This window comes from Rhincodon typus, chromosome 5, assembly GCF_021869965.1.
Source record: "Rhincodon typus isolate 14 chromosome 5, sRhiTyp1.1, whole genome shotgun sequence".
Lineage (NCBI taxonomy): Eukaryota > Metazoa > Chordata > Chondrichthyes > Orectolobiformes > Rhincodontidae > Rhincodon > Rhincodon typus.
Genome location: NC_063336.1, coordinates 51,083,499 through 51,095,289, shown reverse-complemented (window position 1 = coordinate 51,095,289; position 11,791 = coordinate 51,083,499). Strand labels below are relative to the sequence as shown.

The window sequence follows — 11,791 nt, the reverse complement described above, 5'->3', positions numbered from 1 at the left end:
CCCGCCTCTTCGACCTGTTTGTTTCCTCTCCACCTATCCTCTCCTCTATCCCTCTTCTATCCGCCTCCCACTCTCTCCCTATTTATTTCAAAACCCCCTTCCCCTCCCCCTTTTCTGATGAAGGGTCTAGGCCCGAAACGTCAGCCTCTCTGCTCCTATGATGCTGCTTGGCCTGCTGTGTTCATCCAGCCCTGCACCTTGTTGTCACTGGTTACGGTTGATCTGTTTTAGGCAGATCAGATCGTCCAAGTACAAAAGCTCCAAAAGAAGCTTTTTACTGAGGCAAGTGGTTTCCATAAGGGCAGAGAAAACGCTTTGAGGACTTCCTGAAAAAAAAAACATCCCCACCAATTCATGGGAATCTTGTGCCCAAGATTACCCAAAGTGTTGAAGAAACATTTGTGAAGTGCCCATAATCTGGACATCTCTGACAGGTTCAGGTGGAAGCCAAATACACAGCAGAATGGGTGTGTGATTTCGGAATTGGACTCTTTAGCTCCAGATCCACAACTCGTGAGTGGAAATAGCTGTTGCCTCACTTCTGAGGGACTGCCTAAGAAGTAAGATGATTCCTGCATCATCTGACACTGCCCTCTGGGGTTATTTTATGGCAGGGGCATAGGTTATGACCAAAGATAAACCAAGGCTGTGAACCTCATGCAACAGGTGTCTCTACTTCTGAATTCCTGTCCTGGAATTCCATTCTCCTCAGAAGTTCAGCTTTCTGAATGAAATCAACACCAGGAACTATTTTACACCTTTTTACCAGGGTTCCCTCTTGATTGGCAGGCTCCTTCGGTCAGGAAACAGAGAGGAAGGAAAGATCATGGGAGATGGGGATGCAGGGGAATAAAGGCAAAGAGGAGATTATGATCAGGGGTGTACAAAGTGGGGGAGGGTGAGATTGAGAGTCAGAGAATGGTGTTTGGGGAATACTGGTTGAGCATGGGGAGGGAGACAGAGAATCTTACTGAGGCACAATGAGACATCCGTGCTCCTGGGTGTCCAAAGCAATGCTGATATTACACCTACTGTATAGATCCAGCCCCATCAAACTACCTTGTGCTTGCTGGAGTTCAGGAACCCCAAGAAACACAGCTAAAATGAGTTGAAAAAAACTTTAAAACCTGTTAAATTGGAGGCATACAGCCTCCTTAAATATATTTACTGGCTAATTAACCCACCTCCTGAGAGGTCACCAGTCCACATCCTTTAAATCTGTGATCTGATTTGAGATTTTAATTTTTTTGTTACTTTTTGTCTGCATTGATCTATCTGATCTTGCGGTTAAAGCTAAGCTTTAGATGCGCTGACTATTTTGCAACTAACAGGGCAGCTTGTCTCCGTTGCCTTCCTGTGACAACTAAGGGCACTTCACATGTGCTGCTGTATCAATAGTATCATGTCTGCAAACCTGTCCCATACCACTGACACTGACTGAGCCTTGGTTTGGGCTAGCCACTGAATAACAAAAGGACCATACTGTCTTTCAAATACCTGGATGTCCTATAAATTCAGTGCAACCTATTACTATCCTTAGGTGGTAGTATTTTAGAGAAAGTAAAATCCTGTAAAAGTTCTTTAATGATTTACAAGAGCCTCTCCAAAATCCATGAAAAATAGTGCCATCTAGTGCCAGTTTGCTATCATCTCAACCAAGGAGTTTAACTTCCTCTGGATTGTTACTTTTAGTGGACCTGCATGTCTACATTATATTAGTCTAAAAGAGGTGTTTGTTAATTTTAAAATGGGAGCAGAATTTGTGTCTGGTTGTTGGTTGAGGAAGGCTTTAGCCCTGTCTATGGTGAATTGTTGTCATTTAATATGTTGCCGACACTTATTGTCTCCACCTAAAAATGAGGAAAACTGAAAGCGTGAGAACTGGACCATCACTTTGGGATTACAGCACAAGATAAAGGGAGAAGATATAACAGGAAGTCAAATGAAAAGAAAACACGAGCAGATAGAGGATGTACAATAATCATGAAACTGTTCTTGTTCTGAATAGATTTGATTTTAATCATTCCATGGGCATCACTGTGTTTTCCATTTGAATGCTCCTGAAGTAAGTGGCTTGCTGGGCCTTTCAGACAGCAATTAAGAGTTAACCACATTGCTCTGGGTCTGGACTCACCAAGGAAGGCAATGAAGCAGATTTCTTTCCTTAAAGGACATTAGTGAACCAGATGTTATTTTTTGGGGTGGGTGGTGGCATGTGAAGGGAGGTGGTAATGACAATTCTTTCATGGTGACCATTAGTTCAACTAGCTTTTATTTCCATTTGTTTGGAATTTATTTTAACTTTCATTATCTGACAAAGTAGGATTTGAGCACATCCCCAGAGCATTAGCCTGGACTACTAGATTACTAGTTCAACAACATTATCTCCCCAGTTTTTTTTCATATGCTGTTTTGGTACTGGACTTTTTCACAGGGAACCATGAAATCCCATTATATCCACATGTTAATCGTTGTTTTGTACTGTCAAGTATCTTTTGATTAAAAATATAAAGTTGCAAATATATAAAATAGAATTCTTTGAATTGGTATGGATCTTCGAGATAAAGTGTCAAGTTTTCCATTACTTTTTGTGTGGAAACGTATCTTCTGATTCAGGGATATGTTTATTCCTTTGATTCTTTTCCTGTTTTGTTAAAAAGAATGTATGACAGTCTAGGACTAGTGTGACATCATCTAATAATTGACTTTTCAGGAGGAAAATTAGGAAACTCTTCTAAAGAGAATGGTTTGGAGATCACTTCCTTGGGTGGCAATTGATGCTCAATCTATTGAGGGGGAAAAAAGACTGAGACTTTTAATAGTCAAAGGCATTAAAGGATATTGGGGTAAAGACAGATATACAAAGTTAGGTCACTGAGATGAGAAGGAACCTCTTCACTCAGAGGGTGGTGAACTTTTGGATCTGTCAGAGCCAAAGGGCTGTGGAAGGTCACTTATTAAATAAGTTCAAGGGAGAGAGTCATAGATTTCTATTTACTGATGATATCAAGGGATAGGAGAATAATGTTGCATTGAGGTAGATGATCAGCCATGATTTAGAATGCTTGAACTGATTCAAGAGACTGAGTAGCCTACTCTTGCTCCTATGTTGCTATCAGCCATGATCCCACTGAATGGCACAACAGGTTTGAAAGTTTAAATGGTATAAACCTGTTCCTGTAGGACCATTCGGTGCCTGGAACCAATGGGTTAAAATTGCACAATGCCTGTTCCATCAACTGGCACCTCAAAATTGCATTGCTGGTCATGTATGTCTTTTAACTAGTGGGGTCCTACCTGAATCAGCTGGATGCCTCAGAAGCCCATGCAAAACACACAAAAATGCAGGATAAGGATCAGCAACATTGCATTAAGTCTTTTACTTCTATAAGATGTTTAATTTTTTTCATGCAGCGACTGGCTCATTCCCACCAGGTGGAGGAACTGATAATAAGGGCTTTGGAGTTAAAAGTAGTAATGGAGCACAGACAATCAGTGAGATCCAGCAAGAAGCTGAGTTAAGGAAGTTGGTTAAGTCAATCAAAATGACGCGCAAATGATTATTGTCATCCAGATATTTTCCTAATCCGCTTGCTCAGAGATGTCATAGCACACCTCTGGAGCAGATGGGAATTGAACCCAGGTCTCCTAGATCAGAGGTAGGCACTGTACCACAAGAGCCCTTGGTGCTGGCTTCTATACTAACAAAAAGATGAGTGGAACTAGTTAAGTGAATCTACTCAAAATTGCAGCCTGATAATTCTTAATCTGGCCCCTAATCAGGCATTTATATGGTCTAATTTTCAAAAGATTGAAAATGGGGAAACCATAAAAATACATAAATATCTGGTTCAGATCAGAAGCGAGTCTACTGTTAAACTTGGATTACACTCTGAAGAATTTTAAGATGTTTCAACATGGAGGGTGCTATTAAAAGGAAAACAAATCTTTATAGAGCTTTGAGCATCACTTTGCCTTTTCCATTTCCACAATGTCATCCCACTCTGCTTACCTCGTCTGCTACTGAAACCTTCTTACCCTTGTTACCTGCGGACTTGATGGTTCCAAGACATTTATAGTTCTCTTCCACAATTTATCCCACATTACTTGAGATCATCCGAAGCATTTTTGCTCATATCCTGAGAGATAGTAAGACCTGCAGATGCTGGAGTCAGAGATAACACAGTGTGGAGGTGGAGGAACACAGCAGGCAGGCAGATGCCCTCTACCGCATCTCTTGCATTTCTTCTTCCCTCACATCTCCGCCCTCCTCCAACAGAAATAAAGAATGAACCCCCCTTGTCCTCACATACCATCCCACCAACCTACACATCCAGCATATCATTGTCTGCCACTTCCGCCACCTACAATCTGACCCCACAGCCAAAGAGATATTTCCCTCCCCACCCCTTTCTGCCTTTCATAGGGACCGCTCTCTCTGTGACTCCTTCATCCGCTCCACACTCCCCACTAGCCCCACCACCCCTGGCACCTTTCCCTGCAACCACAGGAAGTGCTACTCCTGCTCCTACATCTCCACCCTCACATCCATTCAAGACACAAAACAAATCTTTCACATTAGACAGAGGTTCACCAGCACGTCCATCAACGTGGTCCCAGCATCCGCTGGTCCCGATGTAGCCTCCTGTACATCGGTGAGACCAAGCGGAGGCTCAGAGACCATTTTGTATAGCATCTGCACTCTGTTCGCAACAAATGACAACACCTTCCGGTCGCGAACCATTTTAACTCCCCCTCCCACTCCCCGCGTGACATGTCCATCCTAGCCTCCTCCAGTGTCACAATGATGCCACCCACAAACTGGAGGAGCAGCACCTCAGGAGCCTACAGCCCGATGGCCTAAAAGTGGATTTTACTAGTTTCAAAATCTCCCCATCTCTGGCCTCATCCCATGACCAACCCTCCCTCTCATCCCCCCTCCTTGACCTGTCCATCTTCTCTCCCACCTATCCGTCCCCCCCACCTCACTGACCAATCCCCAGCACTCCCCGCCTACATTCACCTGTTACCATCCCACCTACCTTCCCCAGCCCCACCCCTCCATTCTCTATTTATGTCTAAGCTCCCTTCCCCTTCCCCTTCCCCATTTCTGAAGAAGGGTCCCGACCCGAAATGTCAACTTTCCTGCTTCTCTGCTGCCTGGCCCACTGTGTCCCTCCAGCCCCACACTGTGTTATCTCTGCTCATATCCTAACTTGGACCACAACCTGCTCACCCAGCTTCAATGTGTTTGTTAAACAATGCCAAAAAATTCTGGCCCACGTGCCATTGCCCAGAGTTTCGGGGCACAGGAGGCAGATTGAGATCCTTTTGGTTGTAAGTTACCCGTTCAATTAAGGCTCTTAATAGAATTGAGGGTTGGAAGCCTAGCGGGTGACTTCCCCATCTCCCTCTTCAGGCTTCCCGTGGCATTATGGGAATAAATTGGGGTTTTGTGGAAAGGTGGTGGCTGGTCACCTGATATATCTTGTGTGCCCTCCCACTGCAAACACACTTGATGGTGTGCTGTAAAATGCGGCCCATTGTTGAGTGTCCAGGACAGAAACAAGCCATTTAGACCGACTGCCTGATGCTCAGCGGTCCCAGTGTTGATCCTTGTGGAACACTTCTTTACATATATAGGTAGTTTGCGTATCTGTCTTTAATCACTATTTTCTGCTTACTGTTTTGTAGCCAGCTTGCATAAAATTCTGCTGTCTGTTTCCTGGCTCCCAATTGTCTGCCTTTAGCCTACTCTATGGTACCATATCGAAGATCCTTTCAGTATATATAATTTATCTATATTACATCTACAATCACATGATTCTTGTCTATCCCTTCTGTTTCTTCCTTAAATAATTCAATGGCATTGATCAAGCGTGGCCTTTCTGATGTGCGTGCTGCCATCTGTGTCTTCTAAGTGCATCTTTCCTTTTAGGGGATTGTGTATGGTCTTGTGTATGTCTGAGGGTAGCTGTCTTCTGGTCTAAGGAGAGAGATCTTGTAAAGTAAATAAGATGTCATTTATTGCATCTCTGTCACTATTTACAGGCAATGGGGGGCCCTGATTTACAAACGTCCAACTTAAGAACGCTCATACTTAGGAATGTGAACCCATGCAGGAGTGTAATTTTAAACATCTGACATACAAAGATTTCCACTGTTTACAGACAGCTTCTTTATATTGTCCTGCGTGTGTTCTGACTTGCATACAATTCAACTTGTGAACAGGTTCAGGAATGGAACACAGGACTGCTTGTATAAGAACAGACTTTACATTATGTCAAAGATTGTTGGCAGGATCTAGCCTTACTTAGTCTTATCTCCCAAGAGATCCTACTTTACTCTCCCACAAAACTGTTGTGGCATCATCCCATTGGCTAGTGCTTATTGCACTTTCGGACTCCAATACAACACTTCCCCTTTGAAATCCCGTATGACTGGATCCTATTCAGTTCCTGATGTTGCTTCATCCACCACTAAAGCTTCCTTTACTTTTCTCAACAGTGACCTTACCCACTGTTTTAAAAGTAAAATCAAGCACTTGCCTGTCCGCAATTCCTCTGGTACAAATTTTAAAGTGAATTTTATCGAACAAGAATTTGACATTTGTTTAAAGGGTACCATTTTTGAAAGGTTGCTATTTTTGAATTTGTAATTTGAGTATGATATTGATTTCCCTCAAATGCATTATTTCTTTCATATTGTGAACCCTAGGTTATCTCCAAGAAGCGTACTTATGGTCAAAACAAGCCCTTACTGTTCTTGAGAAGTCAATGGTTTTACTGAAGGATGTAAAAGATGGGTCCTTGTACGAAGGTGTGGCATATGGCAGTTACACCACCAGATCCCTATTCCAGTACATGTTTCTGGTACAAAAGCATTTCAATATCAGCCACTTTGATCACCCCTGGATCAAGCAGCATTTTGCTTTCTACTATAGGACTGTGCTTCCAGGTAAATATTTTAAATCTAAAAAATTATCTCGACTGTTGTTTACACTCTAGTAGCTTTATCTCGGATACAAGTGGCAAGACATAAAAAGGGAAGATTCTATCCAAATGCATTGTGCTATGAGGTAGTTCGGTCTCTATTTAGTACTCATAATGGTAAACTCACAATCTCAGCTGTGCTACTGACAGGGTACTCCACAGAACACGGGATGAAACAGATCCTAGAGGCTGGGCGTACAGTTGCCCTGGGAGAGGAACTGCTGCTGTCGATATTGGAGACAGGTGACTGACCAGGGTATTCAAATAAATTTCAATTTGCTTGAATTAAATCATTGCTTCTTTCAGAAGAGTTTTCTGTCCAAAGAAAGGAGTCAACGATATTTGCTGAAGGAAAATTATTGGTTTTAAGGAGGGGGGATTACTGCAGACAATTGTTTATGTCTGTCTATACCTGTGTGTAGGAGTTTAAAAGAAGGTTAGAGTTATCACTAGTAGAGTTACATGTTGTGTGTGCGGAGTAGTTAAAATTTACTTACTTTTAATAAATAATCGGTCTCATACAGAAACCTGCTCAGTGTTTTCTGTTAACCCGGAGTCCATTGGACCAGTAAATTGGGATATTAAGTGATTTTTTTAAAAATAGAGTCATAGAGTTCTACAGCACAGAAACTGACCCTTCAGTCCAACTCGTCCATGCTGACCAGATATCCTAAGTTAATCTAGTCCTACTTGTTCCGCATCTCTCTGAACCCTTCCCATTCATGTACCCATCCAGATGCCTTTTAAATGTTGTACCAGCCTCCACCACTTCCTCTGGCAGCTCATTCCATACACGCACCACCCTCTGCTTGAAAAATTTGCCCCTTAGGTCCCTTTTATAATCTTTCCCCTCTCTCCTTAAACCTATGCATTCTAGTTTGGACTCCCCTACATTGGGAAAAGACCCTGGATATTCACATATGGTGACGTAAATCAAAAAGTATGTTCTTAAATCTTTTGTGCTGACATCAAGAGAAATTGGACTTGAGTATCAATGGACTTTCGCAAGTGAGTCCTGATGATTGAGGGACCACTATTGCCCAAGACACCCAGTAGAACTCCCTGCAAATGCAACCCTAAACCCATGGCTGTTCTTTGAATTGTGGTTGTCAGGTCTTTTATAACATACTTGAGAGGGAAGATGAGATTTTTATTTAACATGAAGTTGGTTCGTATGTGGAATGAGTTGCCAGAGGAAGTGATAGACACATTGGATCAGTACATGGAAAAAAAAGGTTAAGAGGGATATGGGCCAAACGCAGGCAAGTTGAACTAGTTTAGTTTGGGAAATTTAGTCAGCATGGACTAGTTGCACTGAAGGGTCTGTTCCATGCTGTATGACTCTATAAAAATACAACTCATTGTTTTATCTAAATGATGTGCAAGATTCTGCAAAATCTTAATTACTCCAATTACTTCATTACTGTATTTTATAAGTTAATGTAACAGCCATTCACAAACAACAGTGTTCTTTAAACAAGATTGAGATAAGTGACCTACAAAGCCTTTAATTGGGGATCTTAGTTGACAAGGATTGTTAGCCAGGATATTGTATGCTCTTTGTCATGTGGTCTAAAATCTTTAATATGCACCTGAAACATTGCTACAGGTAGCTGGGGCCTGATCAAAAGAATCTGAAAATGCAATACTCCCTCAGGATTTCAAAGTTTAGTTTATATGCTCAATGGATCACTGTCATCATTTGGGCACTTCTGGAGGCAGATCCTTGGTTCATTGTCCATTGATGCCTCATTCTGAGCCATTTGCTGAAAGTTGTTTACTGTAGATATCAGGGTTAAATACAAAATCACTCTCCCTGTAGGAATCACAACAACTGGCGGCACATATTAGTAATTGAATAAAACGTGAGTAACATGACATCTATAAAGGATGTTACATTGTGGAGAGAATCTAATTTCATAAGGTTGATTTGATCATATGACCTTTACCAATCGATGCTCATGAGATTGGTTTTATCTTTTACTTTTATATGAAACATTCTCAACAGCAATTTGGTAAAAATTCTAAGCAACTTAGTTAGATGACATTCAGGACTTCATGTAAGATAGGATAAAGGTTTAAATATTAACACAGTAATATCATCCTCCTGTAAATAGCACAACATGGGATATATGCAAATCTAGTCAACTATCAATACATTTGGACAAGTACTTACAAACCAGTAAACCGGAGAAAAGGCTGAATAATCCTGAAATATCCAAATTGTCATCAAATGAATGAGGATTTCAGTTGAGGTATGAGTGTCATTGGTATGTCCACTCAATTATAACTCTCATTTTGCTGCTCCAGCTTTTTGAATGACTGTTGGGACAGCAATGTTCAGTTTACTTTTACTTCACTCTGTGGTTTCTCTTTAGCACTGAATTTTGATTTTGATTATATTTTCTAGGTTTTCAAAGGACTGTCGCCATTGCTGATTCAAACTACAACTGGTTCTATGGTCCTGAGAGTCAACTGGTGTTTCTGGATACCTATGTAATGCGCAATGGCAGTGGCAACTGGTTAGCCGAGCAGATCAGAAAGTATCGAATACAGGAGGGACCAGGCACACCAGCCAAAGGACAGAGATGGTGCACACTCCATACTGAATTTCTGTGGTAAGATGGCAGTCAATTGGATGAAATTATCAAGTGTTTAATGCAAAAGAAAGGCTAGTGAGTGATTAGTTAAATAGTACATGTAAATTTGAGCGCTCTCTAGCAAGTACCAGGACAGCCTCGTGACAGCATGGTAGGCAACACTCACTATAAAATGATAATGCTCTCACTATACCCTTCACCACATTACTGGTACAAATTGTGCTGTGTGGAGTGGTGCCTGTAGTGGGTGAAGGTGCAGAGTTTCAGCAACTAAAAACTGCCTCCCTCTGCCTCCAGAACCCACTTACATTGGGAATCAAGCCCTGTATTTCTGAACGTATGTTGCCTGACCTCCAAAGTTTGCATGTTTCTTCATCATAAGTGTAGTTTGCACCTGCCTTCAGCATATTGAAAGGCACAGCAAAAGTAACTTGTGGCACGGCAGCTAACTTAATGTTTGATACACCAAGTCCAGAGTTAGACTTCCAAGTTTGTCAATCATTTCATCCACATTTTTGTAAGAGGGGCTTTGGTAAAGAAGTGCGAAGGCCACTCCCTCGTTAGGACATTCTGTAACTGGTTGGCAGAATCCCATTTTGGAATTGGAGGTTTTGGCTGCCAGCCAGAAAGCAGGGATGAGACACATGCTGCCGCTATACAAAGGCCCACGGAAACACAAATCAATCAGACAGGGCCGAGTCCACCAGTGGGGGAGGCAATGGCCTAGTGGTATTATCGCTGGCCTGTTAGTCCAGAGACCCAGGTGATGTTCTGGGGACCTGTGTTCGAATCCCACCGCAGCAGATGGTGGCATTTGAATTCAATAAAATATCTGGAATTAAGAGACTAACAGTGACCGTCAATCGATTGCCAATTGTTGAGAAAAACCCATCTGGCTCACTAATGTCCTTTAGGAAAGGAAACTGCCATCCTTACCTGGTCTGGCCTACTGTGACTCCAGACTCTCAGCAATGTGGTTGGCTCATAACTGCCCTCTGGGCAATTAGGGATGGGCAATAAATGCTGGCCTTGCCAGGACGCCCTCATCCCATGAATGAGGAAAGAATAAAGGGAATCAAAACCTCCTGGACAGAAGTCCCACCTAGTGAGTTTGGCCGGCAGCACCACTAGCAAACAGTGACCATAACATGGTAGAATTTAGCATTCAGTTTGAGAGGGAGGAACTATGGTTGGAAACAACTGTGCTAAGCTTAAATAAGGGTAATTACAAAGAAATGAAGACAGAGATTGTTGGAGTGGATTGAAGAAGGAGTTTAGCAGGAAAGATGGTTGGGGAACAATGGCAGGCATTTAAGGAAATAGTTCATGCCTCACAGAAAAGATATATTCCAATGAGAAAGAAGCATTCTAGGAAGCAGCTAAGTCAACCATGGTTAACCAGAAAGTTAAGTATTACGTTGACTTGAAAGAAAAAAAACATACAATGTTGCAAAGATTAAGGGTAAACCAGAGGATTGGGAAAGTTTTTTAACAATCAAAACAAACATTGAAAAACAATAAAGAGGGAAAAGAGATAGTAGGAACTGCAGATGCTGGAGAATCCGAGACAACAGGGTGCAGGGCTGGATGAACACAGCAGGCCAAGCAGCATCATAGGAGCAGAGAGGCTGACGTTTCGGGCCTAGACCCTTCATCAGAAAAGGGGGAGGGGAAGGGGGTTCTGAAATAAATAGGGAGAGAGTGGGAGGCGAATAGAAGATGGATAGAGGAGAGGATAGGTGGAGAGGAAACAAACAGGTCGAAGAGGCGGGGATGGAGCCAGTAAAGGTGAGTGTAGGTGGGGAGTTAGGAAGGGGATAGGTCAGTCCAGGGAGGACAGACAGGTCAAGGGGGCGGGATGAGGTTGGTCGGTAGGAGATGGAGGTGCGGCTTGAGGTGGGAGGAGGCGATAGGTGGGAGGAAGAACAGGTTAGGGAGGCAGGGACGAGCTGGACTGGTTTTGGGATGCGGTAGGGGGAGGGGAGATTTTGAAACTTGTGAAATCCACATTGATACCATTGGGCTGCAGGGTTCCCAAGCGGAATATGAGTTGCTGTTCCTGCAACCTTCGGGTGTAGGTTACGTGGAACAATCCCTCTTCCGTACCTACACCGGCCCTAAACCCCACCTCTTCCTCCGTTACATTGATGACTGTATCGGCGCCGCCTCGTGCTCCCACGAGGAGCTCGAACAGTTCAT

The 11,791-nt window shown here is 42.8% G+C and overlaps 1 protein-coding gene across 1 annotated transcript in view; it reads left to right on the top strand.

The window, feature by feature from the left end:
* The first annotated feature begins 6,548 nt into the window (after positions 1–6,548).
* Positions 6,549–11,791, top strand: part of LOC125480965 (dermatan-sulfate epimerase-like) — a 167,759-nt gene continuing 162,516 nt past the window's right edge. Inside the window, exons 1-3 of the mRNA XM_048597405.1 lie at positions 6,549–6,566; positions 6,718–6,957; positions 9,403–9,610. Coding sequence (XP_048453362.1) covers positions 6,777–6,957; positions 9,403–9,610 — 389 coding nt within the window. The 5' untranslated portion in view covers positions 6,549–6,566; positions 6,718–6,776. The remainder of the gene's footprint in view (positions 6,567–6,717; positions 6,958–9,402; positions 9,611–11,791) is intronic.